Source organism: Hemitrygon akajei, unplaced genomic scaffold, assembly GCF_048418815.1.
Source record: "Hemitrygon akajei unplaced genomic scaffold, sHemAka1.3 Scf000095, whole genome shotgun sequence".
Taxonomy (NCBI): domain Eukaryota; kingdom Metazoa; phylum Chordata; class Chondrichthyes; order Myliobatiformes; family Dasyatidae; genus Hemitrygon; species Hemitrygon akajei.
In genome coordinates, this window is record NW_027331981.1 from 2,005,817 (window position 1) to 2,028,015 (window position 22,199).

The window sequence follows — 22,199 nt, forward strand, 5'->3', positions numbered from 1 at the left end:
TCCCATTATGAAATTTGGACGTGGAAAACCATGTCATCTGCTTTAGAACAAATTTGGACTTTATATACAATGAATGCAATAGGAATTCGCTGCATGGGGGACGACACGTGATGACGTAGGATCGATAAGTGGAAATCCAGCTCTCCCGTAAAATAACTAATAAATTAATGTTTAAGTGAGGAAAAGTAAGTAAATATTTTCTAAAAACTACGTCTAAACTACTCAGGATTTTCCTTAGATATGCCTCCTAAACAGACAAAGAAGAAAATTTCTACTTTGAAGACAATACAAGCTCGGCCGGGCACCATGAAGAAGCCTCGGACTCACTCCGGCGATACAGAACAGAAATCGGCGGCAATATCAACAGTCTCCAAGGAGGAACAACAGGAACTGCGCGTGCGCGCAGGAAAGGCCATGCACAAACATGAGCAATTTGAACTACAAATCCTTGCTACGATTGGAAGCGGAAGTGAAAATGAACCCGAGGAGGATTCGGATTCTCTGATGTAGAAGAGGAGGTAAAAGAAGACAACAGGAAGAGATTGGAGGTGGAAGGTATTCTGGAGACAAAGAAGAAGAAGAAGACGAAAAAGAAGCTTTGGTGCAAAGAATGAATGAATTAAAATAATTAAAAACATTAAAAATAATAAAAGAAGATATTAAAAATATGAAGACTATGTTTCATAAAATGGTAAAAAAACAGGAGAAAATGGACAAGAAAGTTAAAAAGCTGGAAGGAATAACGGGAAACACTATTGATAGAGTGAATAAAATGGAAGATAATATTCTTGTCTGGACATCAGAAAGAAAACGACTGATGGAAAATATAGACGTGCTTGAAAATTTTAGTAGACGAAATAATATTAAAATTGTTGGTCTTAAAGAAGGAATAGAGGGAGAGGATCCAATATTTTTGCTTCAAAAATGGATCCCGGAAAATTTGGAAATAGAAAAGGGAACCCAGTTGATTGAAATCGAAAGGGTCCACAGAGTCTTAGGACAAAAATCTCAACCTGATCAAAACTCACGATCAATCTTGATAAAATGCTTTATATATCAAGATTAAGAAAAGATCCTGAAGGCGGCTGCCCAATGTGCCAGAAAGAGAAATGAGCCATTGATTATAGAAGGGAAAGCAGTTATTTTCTATCCTGATATAAGTTATGAAGAGAAAGAAGGAATTTAACCCAGCGAAAAAAGTTTTATCGGAAAAGGGTTATAAAATTATATTGCGCCACGTGGGAACACTGATAATTTTTTTGGGTGATGGAAAAAGAAGATTTTTTACTGATCATCGGGATGCAGAAGAGTTTGCACAAGAACTCCCAAATATTCGCTAGACACAGAAAAGATTTAAAAGCGAAACTAATTAAAGATGAAGACGGGGACACTGAAGTGCGTTGATGGACTTTAAGGACAGAAGAATATTTAAATATATTTTTAATTATATGATACAGCGGAGTATGATAAAAATTTGAGAATAAAGTAAAATGAGAATAAAAATGTGTGTTTTTTTCATTCACAACATTAGCAGGGTTTTTTTTCTTTATAATCTATTTTTCTTTTATCTTTCTTTCTTTGCCTGGATGATCGGAGGGGAGACACATAGCAACATGGAGAATTTTAAAATAATTCTCCAAGGTACTATGAGAGTTGAAATATTATGTATTATTATAGACTGGTGTAACACCGTTAAAAATAATGACTAATTTACTGATTTTTTTAAGTTTAAATCTTAATGGGCTTAATGGACCGGTGAAAAGAAAAGGAATTTTAAGATACATTAAGAAAATGAAAATAGATAATTTTATACAAAAAACACATTTAACAGAGATAGAACATCAGAAATTAAAGAGAGATAGGGTCGGAAATGATATAGCACCTTGATTTAATTCAAAAGCGAGGGGAGTTGCAATTTTGGTCAACAAAACCTAACCAATTAAAATACATTGTATTAATTGATTCTGCGGGAAGATATGTAATTATACATTGTCAAATCTTATCAGAACTATGGACTCTAATGAAAGTTTATGCACCAAATGCAAACGATGTAAAATTTATGCAAGAGGCTTTTTTTGAATTTGGCTGACGCACACGATAAAATTTTAATAGGTGGAAACTTTTACTTTTGTCTATACCCAGTTTTAGATAGGTCAACAAAGGTTGTTAGAAAAGCAAAAGTAGCAAAATTAACTTTATCATTGATGAAAGATTTTAATTTGATTGATATATGGAGAAGAATTAACCCAAGAGAAATAGATTATTCATTTTTTTCAAATAGACATAAAACTTATTCAAGGATAGATTTGTTCCTACTATCAGCGAATATTCAAGACAGGGTGAAAAATATGGAATATAAAGCAGGAATATTGTCAGATCACTGCCCCCGATAACGACAATGATAATGATGGATAAGGAGGAATCGATTTACACATGGAGATTTAATACAATATTATTAAAGCGTCAAGATTTTTGTGATTTTATGAAAAAACAGACAGTTTTTATTAGATACCAACTCACATTCAGTTGATGATAAATTTATATTATGGGAAGCGATGAAGACATATTTGAGAGGCCAGATAAAAAGTTATACTTCTAAAATTAAGAAGGAATATATGGTAGAAATAGATCAATTGGAAAAAGAGATTACAAAATTAGAAAAAAGAATCCGAAAGATATATGACAGAAGAAAAACAAAGACAACTTGTTAATAAGAAGCTACAATATAATACACTTCAGACATACCGAACAGAAAAAAGGAATTATGAGAACTAAACAGAGATACTATGAACTAGGTGAAAGATCACACAAGCTTCTTGCTTGGCAATTAAAAACAGACCAGGCTTCCAAAACGATAAATGCAATTAGAACATGTGTAAATAAAATTACTCATAAACTTTTAGAAATCAAAGAAACTTTTATTTTTTTTTATTCTGAACTGTATCAATCAGAATCACAAAATGATATTGTTGAGATAGAAAGGTTTTTATCACAAATAACTCTCCCAAAATTGAATTTGGAAGATCAGAAGGGATTAGATGTGCCTTTTACATCAAAAGATGTCGAAGAAGCTCTAGGATCACTTCAGAGTAATAAATCTCCAGCAGAAGATTGTTTTCCACCTGAATTTTACAAAAAGTTTAAAGATTTATTAATTCCTCCTTTTATGGAGCTAATACACCAAGTGGAAAGAATGCATAAACTTCCAGAATCTTTTTCGACAGCTATTTTAATAGGATTGCCAAAAAAAGACAGAGATCGTTTAAAGCCAACATCGTATAGATCTATTTCTTTGTTGAATACGGACTATAAAATAATAGCAAAGATTTTATCTACTAGATTATCTAAATACTTACCAAAATTAATACACATGGACGAAACAGGATTTATTAAAAATAGACAATCGTCAGATAATGTAACTCGGTTTCTTAGCAGAATTCATTTGGCCCAAAAAAGGGAAGAAATGCGTGTGGCAGATGCTTTGGATGCAGAAAAAGCATTTGATAGATTGGAATGGGATTTTTTATTTAAGGTATTGGAAAAAATATGGATTAGGAGCATCTTTTATAAAGTGGTGACAAATGGCCAAATTTCAACATCATTTCAGTCAACAAGGTCAACTAGACAAGGTTGTCCATTATCACCTGCTTTATTTGTGTTGGCGATAGAGTCATTAGCTGAATTAATTAGAACTGACTCATATTATGGGTTTCAGAGATAATCAGGAGGAATATAAGATTAACATTTGCTGATGATGTTCTGATTAACTAAACCATTGCATTCGTTGCGTAAATTATCTTCTAGATTGGAAGAATATGGGAAAATATCAGGGTGCAAAATAAATTGGGATAAAAGTGAAATTCGACCTCTTATTAAAGGAGATTATAGTCAATGTCGATTAATAACTCAATTTGGATGGTCGATAAATGGTATAAAGTATATAGGTATAAGAGTTGATAATGATATAAAGAATTTATATAAATTAAATTATTTGCATTATTAAAAAAATCAAGAGGATCTTGATAAATGGATGATGTTACCAATAACATTAATAGGTGGAGTCAATGCTGTAAAAATGAATATATTCCCTAGATTACAATTTTTATTCCAAACACTACCAATACAATTACCGCAGAATTTTTTTCAAGAGTTAAATAAATTGTGAGGAAATTCCTTTGGAAAGGTAAGATGTCAAGAATATTTTTGTTAAAATTGATATGGAAATTTGACCTAGGAGGGTTACAATTACCAAATTTTAAGAATTATTACAAAGCAAATCAACTTAGATTTATTGCATCTTTTTTTGATGAAGATAAACCGGCATGGATTAAAATAGAATTAGAGAAAATAGGAGAAAATGTACCAGAAGATTTTATATATAAATGGGAACCTAAATGGATACGGGAAAAGAAAGAATCTCCTATACTAAAACATAGATAGATAGATAGATAGATACTTTATTCATCCCCATGGGGAAATTCAACTTTTTTTTCCAATGTCCCATACACTTGTTGTAGCAAAACTAATTACATACAATACTTAACTCAGTAAAAAATATGATATGCATCTAAATCACTATCTCAAAAAGCATTAATAATAGCTTTTAAAAAGTTCTTAAGTCCTGGCGGTAGAATTGTAAAGCCTAATGGCATTGGGGAGTATTGACCTCTTCATCCTGTCTGAGGAGCATTGCATCGATAGTAACCTGTCGCTGAAACTGCTTCTCTGTCTCTGGATGGTGCTATGTAGAGGATGTTCAGAGTTATCCATAATTGACCGTAGCCTACTCAGCGCCCTTCGCTCAGCTACCGATGTTAAACTCTCGAGTACTTTGCCCACGACAGAGCCCGCCTTCCTTACCAGCTTATTAAGACGTGAGGCGTCCATCTTCTTAATGCTTCCTCCCCAACACGCCACCACAAAGAAGAGGGCGCTCTCCACAACTGACCTATAGAACATGTTCAGCATCTCACTACAGACATTGAATGACGCCAACCTTCTTAGGAAGTACAGTCGACTCTGTGCCTTCCTGCACAAGGCATCTGTGTTGGCAGTCCAGTCTAGCTTCTCGTCTAACTGTACTCCCAGATACTTGTAGGTCTTAACCTGCTCCACACATTCTCCATTAATGATCACTGGCTCCATATGAGGCCTAGATCTCCTAAAGTCCACCACCATCTCCTTGGTCTTTTGATTGATTTATGGAATAAGGTAAAAGTTAATGATGAGATAATGAAATCTTTATTAGCAAAGAGACCTTCAATTCAAAATAAACTTATCCCTTTTACAATGGATAATCCATTTTTATATAACTGGTTTCACAAAGGGTTTCGATATATAGGAGACTGTTTTGAAGGAGGTATATTAATGTCATTTGACCAATTAAAGAATAAACATAAAATATCAAATAACACTCTTTTTTGTTATTTCCAATTAAGGGCTTATTTAAGAGATAAACTGGGTCAAACAATATTATTGCCGATACCTAATGACATAGAAACTTTAATTCATAAAGGATAAATTTTAAAAAGTTATTTCTGGTATGTATAATTTGATTCAAAAATAGGCAATTAAACAAGGAATTCATAAGTCAAGACAAAACTGGGAAACTGATTTGAATATTAAAATTGATGAAACAAGTTGCGCAAGATTATGTCTTGACAGTATGACAAATACAGTAAATGTTCGACTAAGATTAGTACAATATAACTGTTTTACATCAAATATATATTACACCAAAAAAATAAATAGATTAAACTCAAATTTATCTGAACAATGTTTTCGATGTAATCAAGAAATTGGTACTTTTTTTACACTCTACTTGGTCTTGTTTTAAAATCCAACCTTTTTGGACAAATTTAAGAGTTTTACTGGAACAAATTATTGGAATACAACTTCCACATAATCCAACATTATTTTTACTAGGCGACATTGAAGGGATAAAATCGAAATCCAATTTGAATAAATATCACAAAGAATTCATTAAAATTGCATTGGCATTTGCCAAAAAGGCTATTGCAGTTACTTGGAAATCGGATTCATACTTAATTATTGATCGTTGGAAGAATAAAAATTTTAGCTGCATCCTACTTGAAAAAAATATTTATAATTTAAGAGATAAAAATGAAATATTTCTGAAAATTTGGCGCCCATATTTACAAAGAATAGGATTAAATATATAGATGCTCCGAAGATAAAATTATTGTTTATCTGGGGAAGGAAAGAAATGCACATATTAAAGCTACTATGAACTCTATGGAGCATGTGGGGATCTTCCGATATCCAGGCTTTCTTTCTTTCTTTCTTTCTTTCTTTTTACTTCTTTTTTTTTCAATAGGGATATGTTGGCGGGAGGGGTTAAGGGGAGGGGGAAGGGTTGATAATTTTTTTTTCGTTCTGTAACCTATTTCAAAATTCAATTAAAAAAAAGGAATTCGCTGCATATTGTCCATTTTTTTTCCCTGACTGTGCTTCATATTGTTCTCAGATCACCGAGCTCCAAGATTGGTGTCCGGAAATGATGAATGCTCGGGAAGACTGGAAGTGCAATTCGGAGACACCTGGAAAACGGTGTGTGATCTGCACTGGGATATGAATGATGCCAACGTGGTGTGCAGTCAGCTTCAATGCGGAGTCGTTGTTGCTGTGCGGGGAGGAGCTTATTTTGGGGAAGGAACAGGACATGTTTCGACTCATGCCTTTGAATGTCAGGGTAATGAGTCGAGGCTATGGGACTGTCCATTTTCCTCAGGAATTCATCGTTGCACCCATGAGAATGATGTCGGTGTGATCTGCTCTGGTGAGTACCTAGGATCTAGATATCTGTTACAGATAATTCTCCCATTAGCGATTTGGAAATTGCATCAGCGGAGCGCTGTTGACTATGATTTTCATCTGACATTGACGGACAGATTAAGAGGGTGAAAGTGCTGGAAGAATAAAATAATGTTTGACTTCAATTTGGTTTCGACGAAATAAATTAGGATATTTGATATTTGCTAATAAGTTGAAAACAAAAATCACCAACAGAAGCGTAACAATTACGCTAATAAAACTAGATAGCCTAGAACAAAGGAAGTTTGTAGATTCACCCATTTACTTCTGCATCAAGACACTGAGTGTCCTTAATGATGTGAAATTTGTTTCATCGGGGAACTTAATGACAGGCTTTATGTACGATGATACTACTCTCACAGAAACGTGCAGGTTAAGATGCGTTAAGTTCATAAAGATAAGCCTGCACAGCCATACGCATTTCTATGTTTGTCGGAAAATAGTTGGTCATGCAGCGTTATTATAAATTAAACAATACATTATCGCAGTGGAAAATATATATAAAGAATGTGAACTAGTATTTTCCTTTAGAAATTGAGTGTGAAGTATATTCCGCAAATTTTCTCAGCACGCCTTTCAAATTATACCGTACACCTCAACGTCAAAATTACTAATTCGAATAAATTTAATGATACTGGATTTTGTCACATGTCTGAGCACAGACATAAAACGGATTAAATGTTAAAATGCGCAGCAGGTTTTCTAGCTCTATAACGGCTATCTCTAACAACACAAAGCAATTAAATATCACTTATTTCAGTATTGATACGTTGATGGGTTAATGAATATTGCCCGAAAACATTGACCCTTCTTCATGAAGCATCCTCAAATATTACATATAAATAAGAAAATAAATAAATGTAATACATATGCCTATCGACCATTGACTGGGAAAGAACTGCATGGGTCGAATATGGTGCTGAATAACGGTATTTTCAACTTGGACAGAATATAACATTTTGAGTGATGGGCATGAAACTGAACGATCAACAGAATCAGGAGTACTGTATAGAAATCAGAAAAGGAACCCCTTCTTCACCTGCATGGCCCAATGTTTAAAACAATGGTATTCATTCTGTTAAAAACCTTCAATAACGCGAGATTCCTGTCGTTGTATATGCATATTATTCACAACACTCTGAAAATTCATTTGAAAAATGATTGCAGGTCAATCAGATTTTAAAAAAAATAACATGTCTGCATAGTGCTATACGGTGTTATTTTCGCGAAGCTCTGCCGAGCAGACGCACTGGAAGGCGGTCTTATCCTGTGCAAGTTCTTTTAATTGGTTTATGTTGCGATTAATTAACTGACTTCTTTTATGAATAAAACAGGGAATCATGAAGCACGACTCGTTGATGGGGACAACAGATGTTCCGGCCGGGTGGAAGTTCGGCACGGGGACCAGTGGGGAACACTTTGTGATGAGTACTTCAGCTTGGAAGATGCTGCCGTGGTCTGTGAACAGCTACAGTGTGGTGCAGTAAATGCAACTCCCAGAGATGCATACTTTGGCTCAGGAAACGAGTCAATGTGGAAGGATGACTACATTTGTTTGGGCAATGAGTCCCGATTAGCTGATTGTCAAGTCTCAGCGTGGAGTCAGATCAGTTGTTCGCATGGAGATGACGCCGGCCTGATCTGCACCGGTGAGTTGTTGAAGCGTTTGTCTGAATGAAACCTTTCTTTGGTCGTAGAGATATCCATAACAGAGACAAAAATAAGCAAAAATAACAATTGACTGTATCCAATATTTTCCGGCAAAACTATGTCACGATTCTAAATTTTTGTGGCAACAATCTGTGTTTGCAATTTGGACTGTTTTATTGTGGATATCCAGACCGTGAGTACACAGTGAATAAAACTAAAATGTGAGGAAAAAATATTTGAAAGTGCAGAGAATTATGCCAATTGGTGTTTCAAGTTAATAATTGTAGTACCATTTTAGAATCTGTAAAAATAAAGATGTAATATTTGCAGGTGAATTCACTCATATTATAAACTGTTGAAAAATACGACGACTGATAATAATTTTAAAAATGGCTTCCTTTATGTTCGGCGAGTAAGAATAATACCCAGAACCGCTATGTGTGTGTCTTTTTTTATCCTGCGGATTGAGAAGAGAGGTTAAATGGCTTCTGGGGTGATTACCTTGTAGGAAATCAGTGTATAAACTAATCTTTGCCGCTAATAGCTGAACATATCTGGGATACATTGGCTAATTATTAACTGTTTTACACAATCCCATCCATATTATAGATGACATTTGGTCTCTGCGGCTGACCGAAGGGGGAAGCCGCTGCGACGGCCAGGTGGAGGTTTACGATAACGGCAGATGGAGCAGAATTCAGGATAACTTCTGGAATATCAATGAAACCAACGTTGCCTGTAAGCAACTGCGTTGCGGTGTGGCCACATCCTCCTCCTACATCGCCTCTGGGCACAGTGGGAAAGACAGGCCCGTGTGGGTGACCGACCTTCAGTGTGAAGGAAACGAATCGCATCTTCAAAACTGCAGGACATCCATATTGAATCGGTCTTCCTCCGACACCATCGGCATTGGCGTCCTGTGTTCAGGTGAATAACATGGAAAAGTGGAAATATTAATTTGTAATATCGTGTGTCTATTAATTATAGATAAATACATTTAGAAACACTGAGACTTGACGATATTTATATCTCCATTTGTTTCATCAAATCGGCGTTGACAATCATTTCCCCTCTTGCAGGGATTCCAATTTATTTTGCTGCACTTGTGTTTTGATAGGTTTATCCTGAAAATTGTAGTAGGTTGTGAGCAAATTTGATGCTATCGTATAAAAAAAGTCATAGGAACAGAATTAGGCCATTCAGCCCACCGAATCTGCTACGCATCTATCAAAGTTGATCTCGGATTACAATCTACACCATACACCTGCCTTCTGGCCATATCTTTTGGTATTCTGTCTGATCAAGTAACGATGAGCTTCCGCCCTAACTGTCCATACCGACTTGGCCTCCACCGCCGTCTGTGGCATATCATTACAAATATTTACTACTAGATGGCTGAACATATTCCTCTGTACCCTTCTTTTAAACGGGCGCCCCTCAAAACTGAGGCTGCGTCATCTACTTCTGGATACCCACAGCATAGGACACATCCTCTTCAAACCCACCCTATCTTGTCCCGTCAACATTCAGTAGATTTCAATGGGATACCTGTGAGTACAGATCCACCTGCCGGACACACCTCAGATGTTAACACCTTCCTTCCCGGAATCATCATCGTCAATCTTCTCTGCACTCTCTGCAATAAGAGCACACCCTTTCAGAAAGATAGGGCTAAAACTGCTGAGAATACTCCAAGTGCGGTCTGTCTAGTGTCTTATAAAGGTACAATATTTTCTTGTTGCTTTTATATTCTATTCCACTTACGAGCAATGTCAACAATACATTGGTCTTTTGCTCCCACAGACTGAACTTTTAAATTAATCTCTGGTAGTCTTCCACTTGTACTCTTAAGTCCCTCTGCACCTCTGATGTTTGAAACTTCTCCCCAATTAGATAATAGTCCGCATATTGCTCCTTTTTTGTCGAAATACCTTGTCATACGTTTCCAACACTGTAATCCATCCGCTAATTTTTCTGCCCATTCTTCCAATTTGCCTAACACCTGCTGCCTGCATTTTGGACTCTCAGCACTACCTACCACTACACACTTCTTCGTAACATCAGCAAGCTTTGACCATCAAACCCATCATCCGAATCACTGAAAGCATTGTGGAAAGCAGCGGTCCCAATACTGACCCCGGAGGAACACTGTGCGTCACTGGCAACTAATCAGAAAGGGCCGCTTTCATTCCCACTCGCTGCTTCTTGCCTATCAGCCATTCCATTATCTATCTCCGTTCCTTTCCTAAACGCCGTAGGATTTAATTTTGTTAAGCAACCTTATGTGTAGCACCTTATTAATCGACTTCGAAGGTCCAGGTAAATGACATCCACTGCCTCACCTTTGTCCACTCTGCTTATTACTTCTTCGAAGATCTCTAACACGTATATCAGACAAGATTTCCCTCAGCACAAAACATGCTGACATTGACTTATGTTATCATTATTCTCCAAGTACCTTGGGACATCATCAGATATAATAGAATCCAACACTTTCCAAACCACTGTGGATCGGTAAACTGGACTATAATTCTCTCTCCTTTTCCTTCCTCCTTTCGTAGAGTGATATATGCAATTCTCCCGTCTTCCAGGACCAAGCCAGAATGAAGTAATTCTTGTAAGGTCACGACCAATGCATCTGTTTTCTCTTCTGCAAACTCTCTCAGAATTCCGGGATTTGGTCCATTTCGTCTAGTTGACTTATCTACCTTCAGACCTTTGTGTTTTCCAAGTATTTTTCGTTTGAAATATCACTCTCTCCATAACATCCTTTGTCAGACACAGTTGCCTACTCCTGCCATTTGAGTATTTCTTCCGTTGCGGGACATATCTGTCCTGCCTATCCTGACCAGAAATTTCAGCCTTTTCTCATCTGTTGTCATCGCTGCCAGAATCTTCCCGCGATCTAACTGAGCAATTCTTAATTTGTCGTTCTTGTAGTTTGTATATTCGGATATATAACTGAGGAAAATGTCATTCCATGACCGTAGCGGATTTCGGTAAATCTGATTTAGTGGTCGCCTTTCTCGTACCTGCAGAAAAGCAGATAAGCGCTATCTAATTGGACAGCAAAGGGGACGTCGCAGGAGGAAGGAGCGACGGCTACGGGATGCTTTTCTTCGGAGGACTGAGCTGAGTTCAAGAACTTATCTATGGATCTGAATGAAAACACCATGGCTCTTACATACTTCATATAATTAATTATAGACCAGTGTGGACGTACAAAATCACTCAGAAACGAAAAATTAGATGATACATGAGATTCGCAATCTGGCGAGGACCAGATAAGAGGCATACTAGACCGGTGAGCAGGAAAGCTACATGTGGCCATGGTACTATGCCCAGGAAGAAATGCCAGGGGAGAAGGACATTCCCACACTACACAAGAATCATAGAAACATAGAAAAGCTACAGCATAATACAGCCTCTTCGGCCCAGAAAGCAGTGCCGAACATATCCTCACCCTAGAAATTGCTTAGGTTTACCTACAGCTCTCTATTTCTCTGACCTCTATGTACCTGTCCAGGAGTCTGTTGAAAGATGCTAACGTATCCTCCTCCACCATCGTCGCCGACAACCCATTCCACACAGTCACCACTCCCTGCGTTAAAAAAATCTTACCCATGTCACCTCCTCTGTACCTACTTCGAAACACCATAAAACTGTGCCCTCCCGCGCTAGCAATTTCAACTCTGTGGGGAAAAAGTGCCTCTCATAATCTTATACACCTCAAGTATGTCCCCACTCAACTTTCGGCGCTCCAAAGGAAACAAAGGCCGAGATCACTCAACCTATTCTCATAAGGGATGTTCGCCGATCTAGGCAACATCTATGGCATTCAACTCCTTCCTGTAGTGAGACAATCAGAGCTGAGAAAAGTACTCCAAGTGGGGTATGACCAGCTTCCTATATAGCTGCAACATTACCTGTCGCTTCCAGGTGGGCTCAATCCATTTTATGCCCGCTTTAACTGTTAAAGTGGACGAGAAACCAAGAATTCCCGAAACCCCCGATAATTCTGTGATTTAAGTCTGTGAAGCTGGCATGCAATTAGCGTTCATGAGGGCAAAGTCACCAAAAGCATCCGGCCTAGAAGGGATATCTGGCCAGGTATTTCAGACCTGAGCCAATCAACTGCTTGGCGTGCTCAGGAAGATCTTTAGCATCTTGCTTCGGCAGTCTGATAGAGGTACAAGTAAACGTCGCATACCGATTTCTTATGAGAACCTGATGATCTGCCTGAAGAACTATCGGTCAGTTACAATGGCAGCAATAATGAGGAAGTGTTTAGAGAATTTGTTAATGGAACATATCAACCTCTGCCTCAGAGGAGATATGTCCGTATTACACAGCGTGTCGGTGGACGAACCCAAGTGCAGAACACGGGCGCGGAGGCTGATTTGGGAGGCGTTATTGACATAGCGAGCGTGGAATCGGTATCCAGGAGAGTCTTTACCCGGAGTCCAGGGTTTGTAGAGAATCCAGGAGCAATGTTAGACTTAGAACTGACAGTCCTAAGAACAATTAATCGAAGTTACTCACACCGGAGTCGACAAACGAACTGTCAGCTCTTTGTTGATTTTATCCTGCATTTTCTGATGGAAAGCAGAAGAGTGTAGTTAGTGGAATCTGAGAAAGATTGGAAGTTAAACGAGGGGATTGAGGCCCAATTCCGGAGATAAACAGCAAGGTGGGGTTTGACAGAAAGGACCATGACATCGCAAATTTGCCTACCGGTGCAATAGGTCCACTAACGATGTCATCTCATTGGCTCTTCATACTATCCAGGAACATCTGGACAGCAAAGATACACACATTATAGGGCTGTTTCTTCACTGCAGCTCAGCATAAAATGCCACCATCCCATTAAAACTGATCAGAAAGTTGAAGTGGGTACCCCAATAACTAATATACAATTGACCTACACAATATGTTCTGAATGACAACAACGTCTGGTCTAAAATCTCCATCAGCACTGGTGATCCAAAAGTTTGCGAGCACTGCTTCGTGTTTCATTCGCTTTAAACTACACCTCTGCCATACTCAAATTTGCTGACGACACCACTGACGAACGCGGAATCAAAGTTGGTGACACAACAGCATTTTGAATGGATATTAAAAATCAGGAGGAGTGGTGCCACAGCACCAAACTCCTGCTCAACGTCAGCATGACAAATTGGAGGTATTGAGTTTTCACACCTACTGCCAATCAGCGACTGCTCTATCCATCCTGGTTTATTTCCTTTAATACCATGGGCTCTAACTCGTTAAGCATCCACATGTGTGGCCAGTTGACGTTGGCCGTTTGATGATCCAAGTACCACAAAATCAACCCATTCTCCTCTGTCTATCCTGCAAAATAATTACACCAGATTTGTCAGGCTAGTATATTTGTCAGACTTTTTTTTAATTATCTGCATTCTCATTGAGAATAGATTTCAATATATTTCCAAACACTGAGATCAGGCTAACTGGCTTGTAGTTTCCTCGTTTGTGCAAAAGGCAGGGAAATGGAAAGGCAGCAGATGTGATAAAACGTCCAAATACCAGCCGCTGAGTTCCGTCCTTAATGAGAGAAGCAACTCTACGCTTCTTGATATGTTCTATTCTTCCAAACTTTTACACTTTATGCTTAGATTTCAAACATTCTCATTTCCGGAATAATTGTTACATCACGGCACAATCTTTTTAAGAGTAATAATAATAATTGCAGAATCGTCTTTATAAACGACAAACTGGCGATGTTTCTAATTTCCAATATATTGCTTTACTTTCCATGTTACTGTTCGATAGGCCACTTGCAGTTACGGCTCTCCGGAAGTGAAGATTCATGTGCTGGTCAGCTAGAGGTTTATTACCGTGGATCCTGGGGCGTGGTTTGCGATGACTCCTGGGATCTGGTTGACGCTAACGTGGTTTGCAGACAACTGGGTTGTGGATATGCCTTGGAGGATAAAACTCACGTTTACTGCGGAAGACGCTCTCTCCCAGTTTGGTTAGATGAAGTGAGATGCTCGGGTAACGAAACATTTCTCTGGGAATGTCCATCAGCACCATGGGGCGAACATGACTGCAGTCAAAAAGAAGCTGTGATATTGACTTGCTCCGGTAAAGAAAATTTCAATTTTCTTTAAATGTATTATTCTTTGTCTTTGCAGCACGCAGTGATTACGGAGATGTAATAAATAATGTAAAGCAGGAAAGGAGACCATTGGGCCAGGATGAACTGTCTAAATGTTGATAATGCGTGAGAGCACACTTATGCAGAAACAATCAACTTATTCCCTACATATCTGAAATGTTCATATTTCCCATTACTAATGTCATAGCATTAATCATCCTGAGTTCAGTACTGATTCTGCCTAATAACTCTTCTGCCCTCGCTCCAGTGTTTCCCCGTTTTCTTTACTCAAGCTAGGTAAATAAATAATCACCAGTCTCTGCGTCGATACAGTTTGATGGTGGACTGATTGTTCACCAAATCTTTACACTACTGAAGGAGCTGTGAGAAAGACTGCACTGCGAAGCGTTCTTACAAAAGATAGATCCAACTGTTGAATCCAAAATACTTCGACCCATAGAAAAGTGCGTCTGACTAATATACACAAGCCATTCTTAAATGCCCGATCTCCTGAGGAAATTCAATTACTGAGCAAAGCAGTAGTAAGTAGCTGTGAACATACAATTACGCAGGGCCAGCTGGTGACGAGAAGTAACATAGCAATCCAAACCAGGAGAGACAGAATAATACAATTTATCAAACTGGAAAATCCAAATTCCACGTAATAAACACAAAAAATACTAATTGGATTCAAAATCATACCATTGCTAGTTTATTTTTTCAATTTCTATTGTTTCTTTCTCCCCATGTTTCTTTACCTCTCCTTCTCACTTATTAAAGCAATTGGTACAAAAGTCTCTGAAGTAAAAGAACCCCTCCGAAACAAAATCAACTAGAAAAGCCAACGTTAGAAATTTGATACTGAGACTGGAAGGTCGTAATGTGTCCAGAGAAGACGAATATTCTATTGAGTTGTAATGCCGCAGAAAAGAATAAACGTCAGATAACACAATCAGAGTACTTGTGGCATAATGAAGTAAAGTGGCAAAAAGCCGGAAGCTCATGTGACGTCAGCTTTTCCGAATTCAAAACACGCGGGTTTTGCATGTGATTAAATAGTGTAGGTGATCACATTAGAATCTCTGAAGACAATGCCTGGAATATATATAAATAATGTTTTTAAAAAATCAATCCTAAATTCTGTTTCAAATACTGTTATCGAATCGGGGGATAGAATAAATGAAAATAATATTGTAATTCCGCCTTTATTTCATCACAGTCTCCTATTAGTCTGGATTTAGTAGGTGTGGTCTTAAGAATAAGGTACTGAGGTACAGTCAACACATTTAACCACGTACCGCTTTTGCCCCGAACAGCAAGTGACAGTTTGTCTCGGTCCACTTATTTCCAACGACTCAGTTCATACTTTTCTTTAAGGGCAGAGGATGGACAGTTTCTCCTTGCTGTTCAACTTCTTCCCTAAAGGAATTCAAATATTTACCTTTCTCAATTGTTGGTGAATCCGATGAGATTCCAGTATCAGTCCGCTATTCCTCAATTTTCCGTCATTAACCCCTTCTCTCCTTTCAGTAATTCAGCACAATATATCACTCCGTGCTTCTTGGTTTCGCTTAATTTTGCTAATCTATCACTTCTTACTGAATGTGTTCTTTTAATTTGATTGTCCTAGCTCTACACACCACATATAGACACACACACACACACACACACAAAGGGCTAATTTCTTTTGCTGTAGTAGAAAAAACGCGATTACCATTGTATTCTAATTTTCGAAAACCTTTGTTTCAAATGCATCCTTATCAGAGCACAAAAGGTTGCGTCTGCAGAACGGAGGTAGTCGATGCGAAGGAAGAATTGATGTGTGGTACAACGGGACCTGGGGAACAGTGTGCTCCAAGAAACTGGATGCCAAATCTGCAGAAGTGATCTGCAAACAAATAAAATGTGGACCAATACAAAATATTTATCCTGACTCAGATCAATTTGGAAAGGGACTTGGACCTATATGGTTGGATGAGATTGAATGTACTACACACGAATCGACCCTTTGGCAGTGTCAGTCACAACCGTGGGGAAAACACCAGTGTGACCATTCCAATGACGGAGGAGTTGTATGTGAGGGTAAATAAGAGAGTCTTATATCTATTTACGTTTTACATCTTTCTGTATAAAATCGTCAAAATATTTGTTTTGCCAACAGAAACCAACATGACGGAAGGATTCACTGAAAAAGCCTGCTTGCAAGAAAACACATTCTCCTCTTTCCCTTCAGAAGGTAACGAATTCGAAAACGCCTTTGCTGAAATCAGAAAACCTTGTATAAAGGTCGCTATTAGAAAAATCAATTTCGTTCCTTTTGCCCTCAACGAAATTGTGCCCGCATTGACTAGAATCCTGGTTTCCCGTGACTCTGTTGAGCATTGCCAAATGGGAGTGTCTTGTGAAAAATTCCATGCCCAGACAGAAGTTAGAGGGAGTTAATTGGAATTAATTGGGAGCATTTGTTATCTGGCAAGATTATAAATGATATGCAGTAATTGTCTTATGACCAGCTGGACGGACTTGGAAATCGGTATTACCTAGGAAGGAGGGAAGTGAACGATGGAAGTAATGGGAATATTCGAAGGCGAGAGACATTGTTGGTTTGGTCAAAATAAATGTAGTAAATATATGTAAACCGCAGGATGCATAAAAACGGTCAGGCTGTAGGGCAATATAGAAAGAAGAATAAAGGCTGCGATCAATAGAAAAATATATCTATTTGGTTGGAAAAATGAGGAAAGGAAACCTCAAGGCAGACTGTGTTACATTACCAAAATAACACAAGTGGTAAAATGGACAGAACATAGGTCGACATATGTTCAAAGCCCGCAATTTATGGTTGGAGTTGAAAAATATGCATGAGCTGTATTCGACTATTTTCTTCGCCGTTATGAACTAAAGATAGAAAAAAAAAGTGGCTGACAGTGTCTTCATCGTGTGTTTGAGCATTTCGTGATGAGATATGAGTTGAAGAGGAAGGTCTGTGACTTGCCTACATTAATCGGACACTGATGGTAAGAATAAGATATGTTGCGTGTTCATTCAGCAAGGAATTGACTGCAAAATGTGTTTGTGGATATATCGCATTTCAAAAAGTATGTGGGGGCTATAAAAGAGAACTACTCAGAGTCTGCCTGGATTAGAAAGGACGGAAACACCTCAGACTCATTCTGCGGACCTAAAATTAGTCCTAATAGATGCATAATATTAGGTGAGACAGGTCAGGTAGAGAGTCTGAAACATTGTAAAACATACCAAACATTAACGGACGCATTTATGGTGACAAAACGACGGCTTAAGTGAAGTGTTAGAGAAAAACCTTTATTCCCAAATTGAGAATGATTTTGCTTGGAACGGGCTTTGAGGAGTGATATAAGAAATATTTACAATTATCGTCTTTAAAAGGCTTTCCGCTGGAGTAGGCAAGTGTAAATATTTGAGCGATATTGATTATATGAGGCAGAAGAGAGGTGGTATAATTTGCATAGTGTTGGATTAACAAATGGTGGGCCGGGTTGCGTCCTTGTTAATTTAATTAGTTCTATTTTCCCTCTGACGAACTTCAGATTCCCAGACTAATTATTAAATAAATTTTCATTTTGTAGTTTCATACCTAGATGTTCCATTGCGTTTTGTTGGCGGCAGTCACAACTGCTCCGGGAAGCTTGAGATACTGTTTAATAACAGCTGGGGCACGGTGTGTGACGACTCTTGGGATCTGGCCGATGCCAATGTAGTCTGCAGACAGCTAGGGTGTGGCCTTGCTCTCTGGCCTCCAGAAGATGTTAAGATGACCCAGGCAGCCGGTGCTGTCTGGCTTGATGAAGTAAAATGCACCGGAAGGGAATCGTTACTGTCCAGCTGTCAATCCTCATCATTTGGTCAACACGACTGTGATCACAAAGAAGATGTCATCGTTCTTTGTTCTGGTAGGCTTTGTGCTTTGTCTGACCTTTCCAATTTTTCTTCAAATGATTTGTTAATTTCGTAATTAGAAATAACAAATTATAAACACCAATAGAGATGCTTTTGTTGAAATTTATTTTCAATATGTACACAGGTTCCACAGTGACTCTTACTGAACGCAACAATTCAGGTATGGATTTTTGACGCTTAAATATCGCATTAATGCTGCAGATATCAAGAATTAATTATTTGTATTGCCTAAATGCTGTTAACAATTGATGCTTTAGAAACTGCATGGGATCCCGATCGTCTCGCCAATTATTTTAAGCAGGAATATGCAGAATTCTTAAAAACATGAACTCCACTCCCGTTCAAACATTTTTGTGACTCAACTAGTTGCACATTTGATAGTCTTGAGAAAGTTTTGATGTTTGCAGATAGTAAAGATTAAAGTTAAAAGGAAATTTGTTATCAGATATCCACATATCGTCATATACTGCCTTGAGATTCATTTTCCTACGACATTCAGTGTACATACATAGAAATATAACAGAAATTGTAAAGAAATTCACAAAAACAAGCGTGGAAAAATAACAAATACCAAAAGGCAACGAAGTACGCAAATGCAACATCAGAAAAAAATGTGAACAAATGGATCAGTAAAAGTTAATACTGAGAACAAGAGTTATGTAACCCTTGAAAGCAAATATACGTTGTGGAATCTGTTCACCACTGGAATAATTGAAGTTACGCACCCTAGCAGGATCATAGCGGTTGATAGATAATAACTATTCCTGAGCCCAGTTGTGTGGACCCAAGGCTCCAGTATATCCTTCCTGATGACATCAGCGCTAAGAGTGCATGACCTGATGAGTATTTAGTCATCCTGCGACAGCGCAGCATGTAATGTGTGCTCAACGGCGGTATAGTTGAATAATATTTTGGACCGGACATAATATTCAAGATTTGGTGACGTTCTGTAAGAGTGCAAGTGCTCACTTATTTTTGAACCCTCCATGCACCCGTTGAGGAAGAAATATTAAGGCTATGAGATCCCATTTCCTCTGTATTGCCCTGACTTCATAAAGACCAACATGGCTATGTGGACCTGGCCTATGAATGCATATGTGGAATGGAAAAAAAAATCCACAGCTGCTAGTTACATACAGACTGCCAGCGGTAATTATCGGCAGCTTACCAACATTTTCTGGACCATTGCGTTTCGTCTGGGTTGAGTTAATCGTGTTAGATCACTCCCCTTCCACAACATTCCCTCCTCACCCCCTCCCACAATGTCACTCCTCACTCCCCTCACACAGTTCCCTCCTAACCCCTGTGGCCCTCCCTCCTCGCCACAGCTGAGGGGAATGTGGAGGGTGGTGGAAGAAAGGAAAGGTGTGGAGGTCCAAGAATGACTCTTTTTAAATTATTAGCTAATTATTAGCTAAATCTCTGCTCATTAGAGACGGATAAGAAAAAATGCAATGATAAGTACGTTGAAATATTTTTCTTCCTGGAAATGTTTTCATAAAATTAAACTCACTTTCCCTCTTGCTGTTCCAATCCAGCAATGTGCGGGAAAATGGAATTTGAACACGACGTTGCTTGGGGTGTTAATCCTGATCTGATACCAAGTGGCTGGAGAGAACGTTTATTGCTCTGGGAAATACTTCTGACATATCCGGCTTTATTGTGAAAGAGACTTTGTGTCTCCGCTCCGCTCTTTCTCTCATGAAATGTATAGGGATATAACTTACAAAAATCGTGATAACTGAATATATGATTAAATTCATTAAACATCGCTCAAAATTTCGTTGCATTGGATCTATAGTGTTTGTTTTTCGTTTATCGAAATATATGTTTTTACGTTTCGTTTTAAGATTTTGGAAGCTGGACCCCATCCATCATGGTTACTGTCTGCATAACTCTTGGAATTATATTCATCATTGAGTTATTAATACTTTTCACGATAGCATGGAGACGATCAGCAATCAGTGGTGAGGACAAATCTTTACAACGACTTTTTATTGTGACGTTTTCAGTTTGTTGGCGTATTCCGAAAAAAATATTTTTGTGCAAAAATGACTAAATTAAATATGTTTTCACCGCTTTAGTTCGAAATTAATTTGACTTCCGTGAGACATTTATAATGGTGGCTTTCACTGTCCCTTATTTTTCGTGGATTTATTATTAATTTTCATTATGTCGTAATGGAAATTCAAGGTTAAATCTGATTTGGAAATTAGCTGCTTTACTGTTTATTTCACTGTAATACATCCATGCGCTGAACATCTGGAAGTATAAATTTCAAGAATCTGTTGTGTATCCTCGAATATTCTGATTCGGTTCCCCCAATAGAAGTAAGAGAATGCATTTTCCCCATTCTTTATCTTCTTATCATTCTATATTCACAATGCTTTTAAATTCCGTTGACACAGCCAAACATTCTCTGTCATGTGCTGAAGTGAGGTGTGAATTTCCATCCTGTCTCCATCCGCTGCCATACTGATGGCATCTACATCTATCTAATAATAATATTAAACTCGTCATCGATTCAAATGTGACGTGCATTCATTATGAAACAATGATCGGAAATATACTCGTTCTTCTGTACCGTTCCCTTTGACTTTCTGATCTCAAATTTATTCGGTTGATTGGCCAGGAACATAATGCACACATGAGTCCGATTCAACGATCACGTTCACTGACTCTTCACCTTGACTAAAGTCATTTTAATTAATTTTAGTTTAATCCTAATGTTCGTGTACAAATTCGTTGATGCAGATATTCATCTCAACTCCCTCTTCATTAGGTACACTAATGAGTGGCCAAGGATTACCTGTTGACTTTTACCAAACAATTTATGAGGAAATTGAGAATATTCCACCATTCCAGAATTTTTCTGAGATGCAAGATTCAGGTGTGTATTATGACACAGAATCCGTGATGTACAAATTGATACCGTCTCAATTCATCCAATATTGTTAACAAAATCAAGAAATAACAAAAACTCACGGTTGTGTAGTTACTTCAGAAATGAAATTGTAACAAAAATAATAATGGGGTGTCACACAATAAACACAAGAGATTCTGCGGATGCTGAAAATCTTGAGCAGAGCACACAATATTCTACTGGAACTCAGCAGATCAAGGTGCACCTATGGTAGAGAATGAACAGTCAACGTTTAGAACCAAAACATTTTATTGGCTCTGTAAAGGAGTTACAGAAGCCAAAATAAGGAGCTGGAGCATGGGAAAGGAGGGCAGGTTGGTTGGTGATAGGCGAGATCGGATGAGAGGCAAGGAAACCTTAGGGCACGTGGGGAATTAAGTCATAAGCTTCGAGGGCATAAATAGATGCAGTAAATAGACGATGAAAATGCATATCCATTGTTCCGTAGCACATTAGATATGAATTGTGAGGGACGCTGTGAACTAGGTTTCAGCTATCTCAGTCTGGAGTCTAGAGTGGTATGATATCACTCACGATCATTGTCTGGAACCTCAATGAATAATACAAATCTGAAGCATACTCTGGCAGCATCTGCTGATATAGTCTCCAGTAATTCAGAGTATTAGAGGCATTCCCTTTTTTCTTTCCTGAAACAACTAGCACTTTTTTCAGCAAGTTCGAAGAGCCTTCTTTCTAAACTTTTCTCTGTACGGCAATAGAATGTAGAACAGA

General features: G+C 38.1%; 1 protein-coding gene across 1 annotated transcript; it reads left to right on the top strand.

Annotated features, from left to right (window-relative positions):
- The first annotated feature begins 306 nt into the window (after positions 1–306).
- Positions 307–20,210, top strand: LOC140722960 (scavenger receptor cysteine-rich domain-containing protein DMBT1-like). The gene is made up of 9 exons (XM_073037581.1): positions 307–506; positions 6,468–6,799; positions 8,169–8,483; positions 9,094–9,411; positions 14,278–14,592; positions 16,370–16,687; positions 16,767–16,841; positions 18,214–18,537; positions 20,083–20,210. Exons 1-9 carry the CDS (start codon positions 307–309, stop codon positions 20,208–20,210), a joined length of 2,325 nt encoding a protein of 774 aa, XP_072893682.1.
- The last annotated feature ends 1,989 nt before the right edge of the window (positions 20,211–22,199 follow it).

Bases quoted from the DNA above. Each gene is read 5' to 3' on its own strand.
- LOC140722960 (XM_073037581.1), top strand. From the start codon at position 307: ATGAAGAAGCCTCGGACTCACTCCGGCGATACAGAACAGAAATCGGCG. The intron at 6,800-8,168 runs GTGAGTACCTAG...TGAATAAAACAG, and splicing joins TGTCGGTGTGATCTGCTCTG to GGAATCATGAAGCACGACTC. The intron at 9,412-14,277 runs GTGAATAACATG...ACTGTTCGATAG, and splicing joins CATTGGCGTCCTGTGTTCAG to GCCACTTGCAGTTACGGCTC.